Below are 20,427 nucleotides of genomic sequence, written 5' to 3'. Positions count from 1 at the left end.
TTAGACCAAGTCCAGTCTCAGCTGCTGGGAGCACTTGCAGGGTAAAGCAGTGGATGGAGCACTCTCTACTCTTTCCTTTTCTCCACCCCTGCCATCCAGCAGACTGTAGCATTCTCCTATATGAAGAGCAGGAACCCAAGAAGTTGAGCCATCATCCACTATTTCTTGGGTATGTTAACAGGGAGCTGGATTGGAAGCAGAGTAGCCATGACTTGAATTGGCACTCCGTTATGGGATGCAGGCATCCCAAGAAGCAGCTTAAGCCACTGTGCCACAATGCCCTCATACCTAGTTACTCTGCTTCCAATCCAGCTTCCTGCAAATGTGCACCCCAGGAGGTAGAGTGATGGTTCAAGTACTTGGGTGTCTGCTACTCACATAGGAGACCCAGATGGAGTTCCAGACTCCTGGTTTTGGCCTGGCCCAGCCCTGGTTGTTGTGGGCATTTTGGAAGTGAACCTATGGACAAAAGATCTCTCTCCATTTGTCTCTATCTCTGCCTCTCTGCCTTTCAAATAAAATGGAAAAAAAAAAAAAAAAAAAAAGTCTGAGGAAACAGTTTCATTTCCAGAGCTTGGACAGTTTCACTTCCAGAGCTGCACCATAGACTTGGTTTTTGTGAGGTGTTTTAACACCAAGTAGAAATGCAGAAAGCTGTGTTCCATGCGGACTATAATCTTGTTATCCAGGAACAAAGCAAACTAGTGGATTCTCTTCCCAGTAACACCAAGTGAAAGGTTAGCAGCAAGAGACCAAGCATTCTGCATCACCTTCTCACAACTTCCCCAAACCCCAGTGTGTGCTCAGTTTGGTTTATAGCGTGTTGGTACCTTTCCATGACGTGGTTGAAACACAGTTCGGCTTGCAAGGGCCGCTGTAAGTTCTTGAGGCAGCATCCTTTAAGTAACTTCACCAAGCACTCATCATCTACAGAGTATTCGCTAGCACCTTAAAAACACAACAGAAAAACACTTTAAAAAAATCCTCATGGGGAGGAAGAGCTAACAGTTACAAGGATTCAGAGGAATCACTTAAAAACAAGGAAACCATTTTTAACATTGTTTTTTATGTATCAGTACACACAATAGAGTGAAAATATTTTTAGTATACTGAATTCACTAGCTCACACATACACTGTTTTATTAGGGGGTTCACTTTGTTCATGAAAAAAAGAATTTCAGGGGGACACAATCAGCTTTGTATGCTGAGATGTAGCAATGGGAAATGCGAACTTAAATAAAGAGCTCGATCAAGTCTATAAAAGATAAAGCCATGAGGCATAAGGAAGCTGCCTCCCCCTGTTGTCTTGGCGCCTAACTGTGTTGGCTTCAAATGAGGCAAGGATAAGAGCTCCATATGGAGAAGCAGATGGCCTTGCACCCATTAAACATTCAGGAAGTAAAATACCCTCTCCAGGTCATTATGTTTACAACTCATCCATTCTCCCAGGTTATGTTCTTTTGGGGGGAAATTAAGTCATAAAATTAGACAAAATAGTCTTGAAATACATGTGAGCCACTAAAAACCCCCACATACTTCCAACTGCTTGAGGGTAATGGAAAGGATTTTCCTTCCCCACTTCTTGTCTTTTGAAAATGAGTCTTCACCTTCAACAGCCCAAGGCAAATGCGTAACAGACAGAAGGAGCCACATTAGTGGTGACATCTACGGGACAAGGTAGCCAGCCCACACTGGCCGCTTTGTAATTTGTTTTTCAAGTCAGATGCAACCTAGAAATCACTACATGACAGAATGGTAATTTATGCATTTCAGGTTTTAACAACAGTAAAGAGAACTCAGAGAGACCTCAGGAGTCCCTCCTATTGAAATTTTCCACACCTGGACATCACCATTGACATGTTTGGATATGTTAGCTGGTAAACTACTTATCAATGGGAGGTTAACAATGCTATTCAGCAGTGAGGATGGGGTCACTTACTTTGCAGATGCTGAAAAGAACAGATACTCATCTTCAGCTTGCAAGCTCTGATATTACTCATTTAGAACCATTTTTCTGCACCCCCCCCTTCAATTCTACCCATGCTTCTAATTATGGATGTTTGCTGAAACATACATTCAAGAAACATTATCTTTCAGGGCCTGGGATGGAAGCCTTAGGGTTCCATATCGGATGCTAATTTTTAGTACCATTTTTATGCATCCTACTGAGTTTTTGGTAGCATGTTATTGACAGTTTGTGTTATGACAACATTCTGTTACTCACTGAATGATTATTTTTGATGGGAAACAGACATAAAATCATGGAAAGTTAAAGTATCGGGAAAGCCATACTTAAATCTTACGTAGATATTGAGGTAGGGACGTGGCAAACAAGTTCAAATGTACCACATCCCTCCAAAAGCCTGAGAAGAAAACCATCACTTTCTCAGACCACAGAGCACTGCTAGATGATTATTTTCTCTTAAAACTATTTTCCCTTTATCATGATTCTCAACCTCTTGAATGAGTTCATGGATGGTCTCCATTTTACATTTGAAGAAAATTGCATGCTGCTGCTGCTGAATTACATTTTCATCACGAAAGATCTGCTCAACTTGTTAATAAAATGGTATGTAGGCTGGGGGAAAAGGAAGTTTGAAGCCCAAATTACAAACAAACAATATGGGATTTTTTAGATGCTGGTTGAAATACAACAAGAGAAAAACTTGAAAACAGAGTTAGGAAGTGAAAAGCCATAAAGTCAGTAATATTTTCCCTTTTATGCAACTCTGCTACCTAATGTCCTCCAGAAAATTAACTGCAAGGCACAAAGGGTAACTGCTGTGCCAAGTTCAGGCTAAACGTTGAATTAAGTTATATTTCAACAGAAACATTATTGGAATTAATACACGCAGACCAAGTGCTTAGAACTGACTTTGGAGTTCTGCCTTTTGAAGCAGTGACCAGCCTTTAATAACTGTGGTCAGGGCACTGCCAGAGTAGAAGATCAATCGCATTCACACATTGGCCAAGGCTAGGAGAAGCAAAACTACATTCAGTTTCCAATAATGGGAATGGAGGGTGAGGTGGAGGCTGAGGCGTCCTCCGGTTTACACATCTATTCTACTCTCCAACCATGGACTTCTGTTTCCCATTTGAAGAACAGGGGCTGACTACCAAGAGGTCCTTTCTGGCTGTTCAGGATGGAGGGGGAGAGGGAAAGATGAACTTCCTGCATACAACAAAGGTCTTGGAAGAAATCATCATAAATTTCATATGCAACATTCATCAAAGAAGATCATCAGAAAAGAAACCAATCCTTCACCCAGAAGCAGAACATACAAAGACAGAACTGTAGGTATGGTGTGTCTGTTTTCTCAGCTTTCCCAGTCCTGCTTAAAATACCTCTAAAGGGGGCCGGCGCCGTGGCTCAACAGGCTAATCCTCCGCCTAGCGGCGCCGGTACACCGGGTTCTAGTCCCAGTCAGGGCTCCGGATTCTGTCCCGGTGGCCCCTCTTCCAGGCCAGCTCTCTGCTGTGGCCAGGGAGTGCAGAGGAGGATGGCCCAAGTACTTGGGCCCTGCACCCCATGGGAGACCAGGAGAAGCACCTGGCTCCTGCCATCAGATCAGCGTGGTGCGCTGGCCGCAGCGCGCCAGCCGCGGCAGCCATTGGAGGGTGAACCAACGGCAAAGGAAGACCTTTCTCTCTGCCTCTCTCACTGTCCACTCTGCCTAAGAAAAAAAAAAAAAAAAAAAAAAAAAAAAAAAAAAAACCTCTAAAGGGGGCCTGTGCTGTGGCATAGCAAGTAAAGCTGCCGCCTGAAGTGCCAGCATCCCATGACATTTTCTGGATGACATATAGGCGCCGGTTTGAGTTCCAGCTGCTCCAATTCCAATCCAGCGACCTGAGATAGCAGCAGAAAATGGCCCAGGCCCTTGGGTCCCTGCACCCACGTGGGAGACCAGGCTTCTGGCTTCAGATCAGCACAGTTCCAGATGCTGCGACCAACTGGGGAGTGAACTAGCAGATGGAAGACCTCTCTCTCTCTGCCTCTGCCTCTCCTTCTCTCTCTGTGTAACTCCAACTTTCAAATAAATAAATGAGTTATGGGAGGGGGAAGCCATTGTAACCCATAAGCTATACTTTGGAAATTTGTATTCATTAAATAAAAGTTTAATAAATAAATAAATAAATAAATAAAATACCTCTAAAGGCTAACATGAAAGCCTTATCACGCATGGAAGACAGCAGCTTGGTTTTCTAAACTATGACTGCATTTTCCATTCTTGGCCTGACACATATATAACTTTTGTCTCAACACATTGGAAGCTCATAAAAAATTTAGGCAATGTAGGGTCTGTTCGAAAGGAGAAAACCTAATAGTTCTTCTTGTGAGTTTTAGGATTTCTTGATATATAAGAAGCCCAACCTCTGGTGGTACAGAGTCCTGGCCCTCCTTCTGACCCAGCTTAGTGCTAACATGCACCCTGGGAGGAGACAGGGACCCAAGTACTTGGGTCCCTGCTACCCACATGGGAGACCTAGATTGAATTCAGGCTCCTACTTCAGCTTAGCCCAGATCTGGCTCTTGCAGGCATTTGGGGGAGTAAATCAGAGGATGGAAGTTCTGTCTCCTTTTCTTTCAAACAAAATGAAAATAAATAAAATTTTTAAAGAGTTTAAAAGAGCTTTATTTTGTGTATATTTTATAATTTAAAAGGAAAAATTAATTAAAAGGGTAAAATTGGCCAGCGCCATGGCTTAACAGGCTAATCCTCTGCCTTGCGGCGCCGGCACACTGGGTTCTAGTCCCGGTTGGGGCGCCGGATTCTATCCCGGTTGCCCCTCTTCCAGGCCAGCTCTCTGCTATGGCCCGGAAAGGCAGTGGAGGATGGCCCAAGTGCTTGGGCCCTGCACCCGCATGGGAGACCAGGAGAAGCACCTGGCTCCTGGCTTCGGATCAGCACGATGCGCCAGCCGCAGCGGCCATTGGAGGGTGGACCAATGGCAAAAAGGAAGACCTTTCTCTCTCTCTCTCTCTCACTATCCACTCTGCCTGTCAAAAAAAAAAAAAAGGGTAAAATTGTTTTAAAAAATATAAGAAAGCTTATCACAATTTCATACTGCTAGAAACTATCTAGGAAGTCTGTTAGTGCTAGAAGATCTAGAAGACCATGCAGAGGAGGTCTGAAATGTATGTACAGCACTCAAACACACGCTCCTGGGTTCTTTCTTGAGCAGTACAAACTTCTAATTCCTCTTTCTTTCAATTATGTATTTCTTTATTTGAGAGACAGACTGCCCATCCTCTGGCTCACTCCCTACATGCCCTAAGGCTGGGAGCTGAGGAGCTCAATCCAGATTTAACACCTGGGTGGTAGGGACCCAAGCACTGAGTGTGCATTAGCAGGAAGTTGAAACGGAGGACAGAGCCAGGACACTACTCTGAAATGGAACGTGGACATCCTAACTGGCAGCTTAACTGCTCAGCCCAAACTACCCCCTCCAATTCCTCTTTTTTTAAGCCCCATACTTGAGCCTTCTTATCTGCTTAGTTCCCTGGCTCCCAGCAATTTAAGGGAATCCTCAGTCTATGGAGATGAAGACTTCCAATATTTTGGCTCCCCGACCCAAGCTCCAGCTCATTAAAGGACTGATGTCTTACAACTTTCCTGTGAGAGAAATGAGAGCCTTGGTTCTTTACAGAAGGGCAGCCTTCAGTATGGGAAGGTAAGGTGACATTACCCACCCCTTGTCAGCATGGAAGCTTGTCCATAGTGGAGCACAATATTCCATGGCCCTCTCTCCCTGTGCCTGCCGGTCTGTATCTGCAAGATGGCTCTTGTGGGCTGGAGGCTGCAGAAGAGAGGCTACAGCCTCAGAACAGCACAGTTATCTGGGCTCTACTAATTCTGTTTCTATCAGGTCTGAAACCTTGGCCTTGTTAACATCCCCTGAGCCAGCTTTCGTTCTCTGACTGTTGGAAAACTAAAGCTAGAAAGATTTTGAGTAGGGATAGCAGTCTCAAGGCCCAACAATACTGAAAGAGCTGATTAAATTATGACACATTAGCTCCATGAGGTGCTTCCATCTGAAGCTTTTAAACTTTACAAAGGCAAGGGGCCAGCATTGTGGTATAGGCTAAGCCTCCACCTGGGGCACCAGCATCCCTCATGGGTGCCAGTTTGTATCCTGGCTGCTCCTCTTCCAATCCAGCTCCCTGATTATGGCCTGGAAAATCAGTGGAAGATGGTTCAAGTGCTTGGGCCCCCATACCAACATGAGAGACCTGAAAGAAGCTACTGGCTCCTGGCTTTGGATTGGCTCAGCTCTGGCCATTGCAGCCATTTGGGGAGTGAACAGTAGATGAGAGACCTTTTTCTGTGTCTCGCCCTCTCTCTGTAACTCTGCCTCAAATAAATAAATAAAAATCTTTAAAAAAAACTTATAAAGGCTATTATTTACAATACTTAAAACCTCTGTGATCTATTAAATGACAAAGCTAGGCTAGTAGATATGCAGGTAACTATGCTATAACCATAAAAATAAAACTAGGATGGAATACATAAAAATTATAAATTAATTGTGCCACAGTGACTTTTTTCAACCTACACTAAGGATTACAAGTATGTGTTTGAAAGAATAATTGTAGAGAGAAACCTCATAATCATTTCAGCTTAATAACAAAGAGACAAGGAGAAAAACCATCCAAGGGAAGCACTTATTCTTATAGCCAGTCACCAACTGAAGCACCAGTGTGGGAAGAAAACCGAGTATGGAGCCAGAGGTCATGCATGCTCACCTTCTGCCAGTTAAAAGGGTGTGAAGTGACTGTTACAATCCCCTCAGACACCATTCCGGAATTTCTATGTCCCTTGCTATATTTATCACCCCAGAAGTTTTCATTTTACTTTTATGAGTTGGACATTCCAAAAGCTAAGATCATTATCTTGGGATAACACCTAAGTGATTTAGCGTTCATAAGGAATACAGTAAAGGCTATCATTTATGGCACTATCCCAACATAAGGCCTATATTAATAACACAGAATCAGAAAATACAAGAGCCAGAGAACAACTCTAGGGATCTCTAACATAGCTCCTATTTTGAAAGGAAACTGAGGTGCAGGCGTTTGGCCAAGCGGTGAAGATGCCCACATTCCACACTGCAGTACTTGGGCTGGACTTTGGCTCCTGAATCCACAGGCAGCAGGTGATGGTTCACATAGCTGGCTCCCTGCCACCTACTTAGGAGTCTAGACCGAGTTCCCAGCTCCTGGTGTTGGCCTGGCCTACCCCTGGCCATTGCAGTCGGGCATCTGAGGAGTTAACAGGGGATGGGACTTCTGTCTCTTTCTCTCTACCTTTCAAATAAATAATTTTTTAAATAATAATAAAGTTGTCAGTACCCACAGAAGATCAATGAAGAACAAGGAGGAGGAACAAGAAAGGAAAGAAGAAGAAAATGAAAATAGAGGTGTGTCTTCCAGGATCTGATGGCCAAAGAGCCTGGATCATGTCATCTGCTTCCAATAGAGCTTCCAGTAATCTGGGAGGAGCCTTGAGAACAATCAAAGGTAATGAGTAAAAAAAATACAAAATCAAGTGTAGCAAGACTGACAATAATTCCCTGTGACTGCAGAAACACACCATCTGCTGGTTACCAGTAAGGACGTGCGAAAAAGTCCCAGCAAACTAAGACCAGAAATAAGTCCACATTGTCTCCATGTTGCTCAAAACATCAAATGCCAGTCTTCATCCCTTTATCTTAACTGTTTTAAAACTCACATACCATACAATTCACCCTTCCAAGTACATAATTCAATGATTTTAAATTTATTTCAGAGTTCTACAACCATCACAATTTTAGAACATTTGACCGTCCCCCTCCTGTGAAAATGTCATATTCTTTAGCTATTAGCTGCCCCATTCCTCCATCCCTGGGCAACTGCTAATGTATTTTCCACATTTATAGATTTGCCTGTATAGCATGTACCACAGAAATGGACTCATACAATAAATGGTCTTTTTGACCAGCCCACGGCTCCCAAGGTCCATCCACACTGCAGGCTGTGTCACTCCTCCCTGCTTCTCCACTGCTATCTCCCAGACGTCTCTGCTCAAGTTCTTTGCCCTTGGGATGGCCACACATCCACAAGGGCTGATGTGCACAGGGGAATGAAGGGAGAAAGGAACAGAGACACAGATTTCCAGGTGGCTGCTTTTCATACTCACTCTCATTTTGTAGCGTTGCCTCAGCCTTTTCGACAGTTATCAGCAGATTCTCGGACAGGTCTTTTCTTTTGCCCACTATTGAAAAACCGTTCCAGACATACATCATTTCCTGATGAAGAAGAATGAAAAACCATTCGCAATTACGTGAGGTTATTCAACGTCCTCTAGGACCACAAAACCATGTATGTGTGTTTTGCGCCAGTTGCTAAGGATCTCAAGACAATATTTAGAGATCATTTTCCCTAGTGTTCCTCATCTGGTATTTAACAGTATAATTTCTCTTTCTCTCCCTTTATTTTGCATTTTATACTGTGAAGTACTTCAAGATATATAGCATGCTATGCTTTTACTGAAACAGCAATTTATTCATTCATTTAACAAATATTTATTAAGTATCTACTGGTATTCAAAGACAGAATTATAGATACATAAATAAATATTTTAAAGTGATACTATGAATAATTCTGTTTCATGTAAATTTTTGTTGTTACTTTTAAGTAAAGGGAAATATTTTAAAATTCCTGCCAGTTATTTACATAAAATGCTTCCAAGAATATTACTGGAAATGAACATTGGAGTATTTCACTGGGCTCAGGTTCTTTTATACCATTAAAACCATGTGTCGGTCCAGTAATGCAATCCAAGATGCAGAAAACACATTCACTGAAAGGCCATATGGCTGAATGACAGCTCCTGAAAATGTAAACTAATGATTTCTTATTGCAGATTATATTTAATGGGCTAACAGATGAGAATGTTTTTTGGACCAAAAGCAAATGTTTTTGCTTAAAAATATTTTTCTAATGTTCCTGATCATACAGTTCATATTGTGAAAGATGAAATTTGCAGGGTAATTATTATCTTCTTGGAAATAAATGAATTTTAAAATATAGATAAAGATATTGCTTGAAAAGCCTTTTACCACAGAAGCAATGGAAATGTGGAAGACAAATTTAGGTAGAATGACAGTAAATCATCTTTATGGCACTGAAAATTGGAAGCCTGGGGCTGGTGCTGTGGCGTAGCAGGTAAAGCAGCCACCTGTGGTGCCAGCATCCCATACTGGTGCCGATTCAAGTCCCGGCTACTGCACTTCTGATCCAGCTCCTGGCTAATAGCCTGGGAAAGCAGCAGAGGATGGCCCAAGTCCTTGGTCCCCTGTACCCACATGGGAGACTCAGAAGAAGCTCCTGGCTTTGGATCAGCACAGCTCTGGCCATTGCTGCCATTTGGGGAGTGGACCTGTGGATGGAAGATCAATTTCTCTACCTATCTTTTTCTCTCTATAACTCTGCCTTTCAAACAAATAAATAAATCTTTAAAAGGAAAAAAAAAAAAGGAATCATTACACCCTGCCTTTCATTTTACATAATTTATCACTAAAGAGTAAGAGCAAGCTCAATTCAATCGCTGATGGAGTATTTTTAAATTGATGATAATGAGTGTAAGAAAAGTTTTATTAATGGAATATTTTATCAGGATACAAGCTCATGTCTGGTATTTTATGAAAAATAGGCTTCTGGGAAAATTCCTACATACAATCAGTTCAAGCCCGTTTCCTATATAGTCTATATCCATTCACCTAGAGAAGAACAACGAATTAACCTTCCTTAGGCACACACTGGTATCAGCGTACTAGGGCCGAGAAAGAACCATGATGGCGTAGAAATGTTTCAGCAAAATTCTGAGAGTCAGAATGAAAAGTCCTCCCACTGCAAATCAGTTGATGAAAATGAATCAGGAATGGAGCTGAAACTGCAATTGTAAGGCAGAGCAGGCTCTCACATGGGTCGTGGGGGAGAAGGCACGGGGATGTCTGGTTATCTCTGATTTGCAGCATTCTCAGCTGTAATTACAGTCTGGTCACAGAACCACCTTGTCTGAAACCAGTGTTGTCTGGGATCATCTGTGTCAAGTAGGGAACACCTGGGCCCAGGTGCTAATTGTACCCTAGCTCCTATCTGACACCTGTGCTTGTTTTGTTTTTTCTTATAGAATATGTAAATACATCCTGTAAGTCAATAATTAAACACATACACACACACAACCCATTTTACAGATAGTGAATGATAGGAACAATTCACAAAAGAAGGAAAAAATGAATAAACACGAGATGCTCAACACACCAACAGGGAAGTGCAAATTAAAACAGTAAAGCACTGTTGGTAAAAATTAAGTTCGTACAGCTTTCTTGGGTGAAAAACTGTCAAGCTCTATGAAAATAGTAAATGTATGGGCCCTCCAACCAGGAATTACACTTCTAAAAATCATTCTCAGAGAATTACATGCACATGTAAGAAAAAATTTAAAAAGGATATTCATTGCAGTGTGTTAATAGTAAAACCTAGGAAAACTTAACTAGCAAAGTGGAATAAATGAACTCTGAAATAAAAAAAAAAAAAAAACAGGTACCCCCAAAAGGACTACAGACCTTAGCTTACCTTGATCAGCAATCTTGTGCTGACTTCCAATGGAAAAATGAAAGCCCCAACACAGCTACATAATCTGATATATTCAGGATTTCTTAACAAAGCCTTATTAGAAAAAATGAAGCCGAGATTGCATTTTTCACAGAAGCCTTGCTTAAATAACATAATGCTCAGAGTGTGAATCCCAAGTGGAAGACAGCAGTCCCTGGCTATTTGTGGCTCCTAAGCACTAAAAACAGGGCCAGCCCTAACCAACGTATCCCAGAAGGGTGAAAGATACACCAGTTTTTTAAGAATTAGCATAATGTAAAAGAATGCTGGGGCCAGCATTGTGGCGATGCAGCTCCCTGCTAATAAGCTTAGAAGGCAGTGGAAGATGGCCCAAATGCTTGGGCCCCTGCCACACAAAAGGAGGACCCAGATGGGGTTCCAGGCTCCTGGCTCCGACCTGGCCCAGCCCCAACCTCCTGTGGTCATTTGGGGAGTTGAACCATTGGATGGATGATCTCTCCCTCTCTGTTTCTCTCTTAGTATCTTTGACTTTCAAATAAATAAAATTTTAAAAACATTGAAAAAGGAATGCTAATTAGCTCATGAATAAACTTTTATCTATTACATGCTGAGGTGACAAAATTTTGTGTGGATTGCTTTAACAAAGTACATGCTTAAAACCAATTTATTTCCTTTTGCGTTGTTAATGGCTAATAGAAAAAGTAAAATGACACAAATAGCTTGCATTATAATTCAACTCCACTGAGATGCAATTCCCATCACCTCTCTCTGCCTCAATTTCCTGATCGGCAAAATCAGCCTTATCGAGTTAGGCTAACAAACCACACTCAGAGCCCCTGCCAGAATTAAACGACATGTTTTTTAAACAGCCTTTTTCCTAATACCTGGAACATACAAACTAGTCCAAAAAAATGAGCTATGACTTTTACCATTCGTTAATTTATTTGTAAATGTTCACTTTAGGGAACACAATGGTTTTGAATTGAGCTAAACTTTACAACCAAAGTTAAATATGATCCCTGCTGCTGTGAAGAGACAACTGATTTCTAGAAAGCAAGCAGTAAATGAAACACAAGCAGGTACCAGGGCAGGCACGATGAGCTTCACAGGTGCAGGCAAGGCGGGGGAGTAACGTCGAGCCTTCCTCACGGCAAACTTCTCGGTGGGCAGAGACTTCCCAGCAATTCTCTGCTTCAAGCCATCGACCTGCCTGGGAAGACCCCCAGCCCCAGAGAAAGGTCGTTAGAACCCTGTTATTTACACCTGCGGTTGCCACACTACACACGGCTCACCAGCTGCACCTGGGAAACGGTTGGCAATGCAAAGCCCAGGCCTGTCTCAGACCTCAGGAATCAGCTACTGCCCAGCTAGGACCCAGCAAAGTGGATGCTGAGGAGGCCTGCAGGTGCATGTGAGGCACGCTCCACTGAGGGAAGCGCATTTCTTTCTATGCAACTTAGCTGATGACTTCAATCGATCAAACACAGCCCAGGCAATCCAGGCAATTTCCAGAAGTAAGCAGTAAAGAGTCCAAAGTATCTGTTTACACTGTGCATACCAGAGAGTGGGCAGAGGGCATGTGGGCACATTTCCTGTTCCTGTTCACAAGCATGACACGGACTCACAAAATAACAGGGCTCGGAATTCACACGTAATCTGAAAAATGTTTCCCAAGCATAGGTGAGTTTGGAAACAGCAGCTGAGGACAAGCACTGTGTTTACAAACTTCCTGTCAAAGTTCTAAGGAATTCCAACAATGAAATTCATGGGCACATAAAAGGGAGACTAGGATGGAGAGACCACATGTTCTTGGGAGCACTTTCTTATGAATAATTTTCTGAATGCGTCAAACAAGGTGCTGGGTAAAGATTCGAGGAAATACCAAATTACATCATTGACGAATTAAGATGAACTAAGAAGAAAAACCACAAGGAGAGAGGCAAGCTGATATCATGTTCTTTCCTGGCACAGTATGGGCTATGGAGTGTTAAACCAGAACCCCCATCACCTGCTGTTCACGAATGTCAGAGAAGGAGTCATGGAAAAGTGTGAGGTGGGAGAGGGGCTGGAGGCATGGCTTAAGACAGGAAACCTGTGGTGCTAAAGATCGAAGTGTCATAGGCTGGGCTGTGGCGCGGTAGGTTAATCCTCTGCCTGTGGCGCTGGTATCCCACATGGACACCAGTTCTAGTCCTGGCTGCTCTACTTCTGACCCAGCTCTCTGCCATGGCCTGGGAAGACAGTGGAAGATGGCCCAACTCCTTGGGCCCCTGCAACCAAGTGGGAGACCCAAAAGAAGCTCGTGGCTGCTGGCTTTGGTTCAGCTCAGCTCTGGGCCATTGTGGCCACTTGGGGAGTGAGCCAGCGCATGGAGGACCACTCGATTTCTCTCTCTCCTTCTGTAGCTCTGATTTTCAAATAAATCAACAAATCTTGAAAGAGAGAGAACTCCCATTGTTAGTGTTCTCACCTCAGTATCTTAACAATGCAGATGCTGATAGAGCAGACTTTAAACTTTATCCCAAAAACAAGATTACATATTTCACAGAAATAATTCTGATACAGGGGAATCTTAAACTGAAGCAAAGGAAGTACAGGAGGATGTAAAAGATTTCCATGTATCTTAATATTATTATTTGTGTGAAATGAGGGAATGCATTTTACCAATAAGAGGTCACACCAATCATACCATGATTCTACTGTTAAGATACCCGGTCCCCGGCTGGCACCATGGCTCAACAGGCTAATCTTCCGCCTTGCGGCACCGGCACCCCGAGTTCTAGTCCCGGTCGGGGCACCGGATTCTGTCCCGGTTGCCCCTCTTCCAGGCCAGCTCTCTGCTGTGGCCCGGGAGTGCAGTGGAGGATGGCCCAAGTACTTGGGCCCTGCACCCATGGGAGAACAGGAGAAGCACCTGGCTCCTGCCATCAGATCAGCGCAGTGTGCCGGCCGAAGCGTGCCGGCCGAAGCGCGCCGGCCGCGGCGGCCACTGGAGGGTGAACCAATGGCAAAAGAAGACCTTTCTCTCTCTCTCTCACTATCCACTCTGCCTGTCAAAAATAAATTAAAAAACAACAACAAAAAAAGATACCTGGTCCTGGCTGGCTCAAATTTTTCCCATTAAAATATGATTTGACCTCACACCTTCTGCCAACTCTCTCCCTCCTTCTCTATCCCTTCTCCTTCAAAGGTCAAAGGTGTCCAGGGCTATACTGATGCTCACTCTCTCCATTTCTTTCCTCTTTTTTTTTTTTTTTATTTTTGACAGGCAGAGTGGACAGTGAGAGAGAGAGAGAGAGAGAGAGAGAGAGACAGAGAGAAAGGTCTTCCTTTGCCGTTGGTTCACCCTCCAATGGCCACCGCGGCTGGCGCGCTGCGGCCGGCGCACGGCACTGTTCCGATGGCAGGAGCCAGGTGCTTCTCCTGGTCTCCCATGGGGTGCAGAGCCCAAACACTTGGGCCATCCTCCACTGCACTCCCGGGCCACAGCAGAGAGCTGGCCTGGAAGAGGGGCAACCGGGACAGGATCGGTGCCCCAACCGGGACTAGAACCCGGTGTGCCGGCGCTGCAAGGCGGAGGATTAGCCTGTTGAGCCACGGCGCCGGCCTATTTCTTTCTATCTCATTCACTCCTCTACCAACTCCAGTCTGCTTGCCAACCCCATTCTTATATCTTATCAGAATCTGCTGGGGTTATCACTTAATACATATTTTGTCTTATTTTGAAAATGAATACTGTGTTATGAGCGCTAAGGACTGTGTTTTCATGTGTTGAAATCCAAATCTAGGTCATCAGAGTAGACCATCATGCATGGGAATACTGACTTTTTAAGGAGAGAGCTTGTGTAGTTATTCAAAACAATTGAAAGGGAAGGAATCCTCCCAAACTCCTCCTATGAAGCCAGCATCACCTTAATTCCTAAACCTGAAAAACATACAACAGAGAAAGAGAACTACAGGCCAATTTCCCTGATGAATAAAGATGCAAAAATCTTCAAGAAAACACTAGCCAATAGAATCCAACAACATATCAGAAAGATCATTCACCTGGACCAAGTGGGATTTATCCCAGGTATGCAGTGATGGTTCAACATTTGCAAATCAATCAATGTGATACATCACATTAAAAAACTGAAGAACAAAATCCATATTATTATCTCAATAGATGCAGAGAAAGCATTTGATAAAATACAATATCGTTTCATGATGAAAACTTTAAGCAAATTGGGTATGGAAGGAACATTCCTCAACACAGTCAAGGCAATTTTTGATAAACCCACGGCCAGTGTCCTGTTGAACTGGGAAAAGTTAGAAGCATTCCCACTGAGATCTGGTACCAGACAGGGATGCCCACTCTCACCACTGCTATTCAATATGGTCCTGGAAGTTTTAGCCAGAGCCATTAGGCAAGAAAAAGAAATCAAAGGAATATAAATTGGGAAGCAGGAAGTCAAATTATCCCTGTTTGTAGATGACATGAACATGGAAGATTTTTCCATTTTTTTGTATCTTCTTCTATTTCTTTCTTTAATATTTTGCAGTTCTCATCATACAGATCTCTGACATATGTGGTTAAATTTATTCCAAGGTATTTGATTTTTTTTTTGGTAGCTATTGTGAATGAGATTGATCTTAGAAGTTCTTTCTCAGCTGTGGCATTGTCTGTGTATACAAAGGCTACTGATTTTTGTGTGTTGATTTTATATCCTGTCACTTTATCAAACTATTCTATGAGTTCCAACGGTTTCTTAGTGTAGTCTTTTGGGTTCCCTATATATTGGGTCATGTCATCTACAAACAGGGATAATTTGACTTCCTCTCTCTCTCTCTCTCTTACCCCTTACCCCCACTAATAAACAAGTAAACATTTTCTAAAAAAGGTGTTAAATAGTTTACTTCGTAATAGAATTTCTCGGAATCTTGAACATACTATTAAAAGCCAAGTATATGTTACACTGTTCCTTAAGTTTATATTTATCTAATCACAGAATACATTTAATTCACAGCAATAGGTAACATCTTTTAGTAATGATACAAATTTAGGAAACTGTGATCAAAATGTGGTGGTAGCAAAGAACAATAACAAAATCCTTCCTCCAGAACATAAATGAAATAATGTATTCTCAAGCCACCAAGGATATCAGCATGCAAAATCTCCACAAAAAGATGACAGACTGACCCTGGTCTAAACATATTAAAAACTTCCATATGGATTGAGCAGGAAAGTTAAAGAAATATGGGAGTAAAGCATGGGACTCCACCAAGGAATAAAGAGAGAAGATGAATGCGTGCTCCTTTATACACCCGGGCTCTGTGTTATAGAAATTGTTTCTCGCTCACCTGAACAAAGCCACCACATTCTCATTAGTGGCCACTACATCCTCTTCTGGAAGCATGCTCAAAATTGCCGCTTTCAAGAACACATATGTTGCCTTGAGGAAAAGAAGAAAAGAAGCTTGACATAGAAAGTCCCTGAGTAAATGATATTTTGATCTTGAAAATCAGAAATGACCTACAAGTCTTCCAGACATAAAACCAAGAGGCATCAAAGAAACAAAAAGAAATGCAGTCTTAGATTGGCTATTCCAAATGAGAACAATAGTCCTCATTAATTTAGACCATTTTCCTAGTGCACAACTATGTCATTCATGGCTGAGAACATAACAGAATGAATAAAAGATCACTATCTCACTCCTTCCAATTTCTCACAAATGGATCAGAACTAACTTTGATGATCACAAAAAGCCTGATCAGCAGCTGGAAAATCTACAAAAATTATCCGGACTACAGTATTAGATAGTATTAAAAATAAATGTGGTTTGTCTTTGGAGTTAAAGCTTCCTTGTTGAAAAATACATTTTGGATAGTTTTTAAAGCACCCAGTGCTGAAAAAAATGTCCATAAGCATAGTTGATGCATATATCCTCCTTTTGTGGGTTTCCACATTGAGAAAGCAGAGAATGGGAAGCTACTGAACAACCAGCCTCATATGAAAACCATCCTGGTCGCTGCTTAGCAAGCAGATGACATTCATGAAAGCACCACACTTTACCTTGGACCATTTACTCTCTTTGCAAAGCAGATCTGAATAGTAATATGCTTGCATCCAGTTTTGTTGGAATACATTAATCCACATTAGCTCCCAGTAACAGAGATGGTGAAACTGTTTCCATTCTTCTTGAACTGAAATGCATTTTCGAAATATCTCTTGTGCCTATAAGTCAATTGCATAAAGCTGATCATCCAGATATTAGACAAGGAGATAATAACCTAATGGAAAAATACATAAAATACTTTGTACTAAAAGAACAAAATTATTACTTATTAAACCATTCAATATGACATTATGTTCAAAATGACAGTATGTTCCTTTCTGTACATGCAATGATACAATGAAGAGCTACATCCTTATTTAACTTTATAAAGGGGCCTTGGCACTTTTTGACGTGGGAGAGGGGCCTTTTCAAGTAAGATATAAAACGTAGAAGTCTTTTAAGAAAAGACTAACAATAATAATGTCATGAATTCTATCAACAGCCTGGGAGAAGACACCACTACCTACCTAACTGGTAAAATATTAACCCTTCATACAATTTTATAAAATCCTTTAAGAAAAAATAACTTAGTAGTAAAGATATAAATTGACTTGGCGCCAACGCTGTGGCTTATTGAGCTAAGCATCTGCCTGTGGGCACCAGTTCAGGTCCCACTGCTCCACTTCCAATCCAGCTCCCTGCTGATGGCCTGGGAAAGCGGTGGAGGATGGCCCAAGTGCCTGGGCCCAAGCACCCACATGAGAAACCAGAAAGTGGTTCCAGGTTCCTGGTTCCTGACTTTTGGCTTCAGATCAGCTCAGCTCTAGCTGTCACAGCCATTTGAAGAGTGAACCACCAGAAGGAAGACCTATCTGTCTGTCTGTAACTCTGCCTCTCAAGTAAATAAATAAATCTTAAAAAAAAAAAGAGATACAAATTGGCAAAACATGTGAAAAGATATACAAATGAAAAATGTACATACGAAGAAATTTGTAAACTGCTAAATTAAAAAATTAAATAGCCATTTTTTCAACCAGAGATAAAGTTCAGAGTTAGCAAACAGAATTGAAAGAAGCAGTCTCATATCTTTATACAGGAGTTCAAGCTGGAACAACCTTAAGTAAGGAGGGCATTTTAGCTTGGATTTATCAAAAGGCAAACATCTTTTGACCCAGAAATTAGAACAATCAGAATCTGGTATATATAAATACACCTGCACACAGAAGTGATGCCTAACAGTGCTGTTTCTAGAGGCCACAATCAACAGTGGACCACTTTAGCAATTACATGTATTCACCCCATGAAATGAAACCCAATCATCAGAAAGAAAAAGGAAGATTTAAATATACTGACCTGGAGAGAGATCCAAGATGTATTGTAAATAGAAAAAAACAAATCGAAGAAAAATATGGTTTTTTTCTCATTTGTGTAAAATAAAATTGTGAGTATATTTATACAAAAGGCACCTCATTCTCCTTCTATTTAAAGGAAATTAGTAATTTCCTTTTGTGAGGCACCCACATGCAGTATAGCGGAGTTGTATCTTATGCGAGTCTGGATTCCAAAGTCAATGTGAAAAGCAGAAATTGATATGACAAAGTTTTCTGAAAATGCCTTAGATAGCACCTATTACTTTTTGGATATTCTACCCTGAACTGCCTCACATATTTTACACATTAAATGCAGATTATATTCAGTAGTCTACTCTACATAAATTAAAAATTTGTCTTTTTAATTACACTGCTTTTTCATTTTTGTTTAGGCCACATAGCTGAATTTATTTACATCAAAGGAGTGTGTGGCTCAAGTCCCGCCATCAGCCACCTCCCCCAGGCAACGCGAGCAGATCCTTTACCTCTTCAACGTTCCCCTTCAGCAGCTCAATTCGGGCATGATAGAACAACATGAGTGAGCCCTGTGGAGAGAGCAAGAACACACGCTGCTCAGCCTGTGCATGGCTGAGGGACTGTGGACTGAAAGACACACTTGAAACGCCGGGCATACCTCTGGGAACTGCTGCAGGAAGGGTGCAAGGAGACGCTCTGCTTCCACAACATTCACTTCTCCTGTACCTAGAAACAAACAGGGAAAGCCTCGGTCTTCATGTCACAGGTAGACATGTATAGCCAACACTTCAAATTCATTAACACACAGCAAAGACCTATTCATGGGAAAGACGAAACCTGTCATTTTGTTGTTTTTCACAACCGAGAAAGAAAATAAAGGCAAGTAGCTCAATTCACAATAGCTAATACATGGAATCAACCATGACGTCTGTCAACTGAAGACTGGATAAAGAAATTATAGTATATGTACACCATGGAATACTATATAGCAATCAAAAAATGAAATCCTGTTGTTTGCAGCAAAATGGATGTAACTGGGAAACATTACACCTAGTGAAATGTCAGTTCCCAAAAGACAAACACCATATGTTCTCCCTGATCTGTGGTAAATAATAAAGTATCTAAAATGTAATCCATAGGAGAGAAATTGACACTTTGAGATACAATGACTTTGAACAGCCCTTGTCTTGTCTGTTGAGGAACAGGTTTGTTTGTTTGTTTTTTCTTTCGTTTTTTTTCCTCCATACTATCTGTTAAACTCTTTACTTAGTGTAGGGTTAATCTTATGTGTATAAAGTTGACTGAAAACAGATCTTAGTTAAAAAAAAATAAGAATGGGAAAAGAAAAAGGGGAGAGGAAGAAGGGTGGCAGTGTGGGTGGGAGGGAGGATAGGATGGGAAGAATCACTATGTTCCTAAATTTGTATATGTGAAATGCATGAAATTTGTATATACCATAAATAAAATATTTCTACATTAAGAAATTAAAAAAAAAATAAAGGCAAACCTCACTTATGACTTCAGTTCAAGAAAGCTCTCGGATAGACACGTACTTAAGGATGAAAGTGGCTGCCTGAGACTTCTGATGGGAATCTCTGGCTTTAACAGCACAATTAGCTTATTTTGACAAAAGTGCAATTTACAGCAAAAGAAGAAATCTAACATGAATATGATAAAACATATCAACTTAGTACAGAAACTTTAGCTGAAAGCAGATAAAAAATATTCAATGAAAGAAACTATGGGTCAGTGCCACGGCTCACTAGGCTAATCCTCCGCCTGTGGCGCCAGCACCCCAGATTCTATTCCCGGTCGGGGCGCTGGATTCTGTCCCGGTTGCCCCTCTTCCAGGCCAGCTCTCTGCTGTGGCCCAGGAGTGCAGTGGAGGACGGCCCAAGTGCTTGGGCCCTGCACCTGCATGGGAGACCAGGAGAAGTACCTGGCTCCTGGCTCCAGATTGGCACAGCGCGCCAGCCGTAGCCGCCATTTGGGGGGGTGAATCAATGGAAGGAAGACCTTTTTCTATGTGTCTCTCTCTCTCACTGTCTAACTCTGCCTGTCAAAAAGAAAAAAAAAAAAAAAAAAAAGGAAAGAAACTGTGTCATTTCCCCTGCCAAACATCCCCATGACAAACGTAATAATTTTTAAACTGTTTACTTACTCTGATGAAAGATAACCAACTTTGAGTGAAGCGTTATGTCACGCAGACCTTACCCAGTATGAGGGAGATGTAAGTATGAAAAGCTAGGATGGTCAAGCAGCACAGTGGCGACCGCATGCTTCTTCCCGAGGCACCTTCCCTTAACTGCAGGAGGCCTAACTCCTGTGGGAATTCAATGCACTTTAGGAAGAGCCCAACAAGGCCGAAAGGCTGTATTCAGAAGCTCTAACGTGCTAGTTCACGGATACCTATCCTCCATAAGGTGGG

General features: G+C 42.0%; 1 protein-coding gene across 1 annotated transcript in view; it reads right to left on the bottom strand.

Annotated features, from left to right (window-relative positions):
• The window catches only part of TTC39B (tetratricopeptide repeat domain 39B), a 134,518-nt gene that overhangs the window by 12,856 nt on the left and 101,235 nt on the right, over window positions 1-20,427 (bottom strand). The window contains exons 11-18 of the mRNA XM_062208220.1: window positions 20,214-20,322; window positions 18,658-18,725; window positions 18,509-18,568; window positions 16,671-16,832; window positions 15,959-16,050; window positions 11,702-11,828; window positions 8,178-8,286; window positions 831-948 (exon numbers count right to left, since the gene is read on the bottom strand). Coding sequence (XP_062064204.1) covers window positions 831-948; window positions 8,178-8,286; window positions 11,702-11,828; window positions 15,959-16,050; window positions 16,671-16,832; window positions 18,509-18,568; window positions 18,658-18,725; window positions 20,214-20,322 — 845 coding nt within the window. The remainder of the gene's footprint in view (window positions 1-830; window positions 949-8,177; window positions 8,287-11,701; window positions 11,829-15,958; window positions 16,051-16,670; window positions 16,833-18,508; window positions 18,569-18,657; window positions 18,726-20,213; window positions 20,323-20,427) is intronic.

The sequence above is a fragment of the Lepus europaeus genome, chromosome 12, assembly GCF_033115175.1.
Source record: "Lepus europaeus isolate LE1 chromosome 12, mLepTim1.pri, whole genome shotgun sequence".
NCBI lineage: Eukaryota > Metazoa > Chordata > Mammalia > Lagomorpha > Leporidae > Lepus > Lepus europaeus.
The sequence above is the reverse complement of the archived record's forward strand: the minus strand, read 5'-3'. Positions and strand labels throughout refer to the sequence as shown.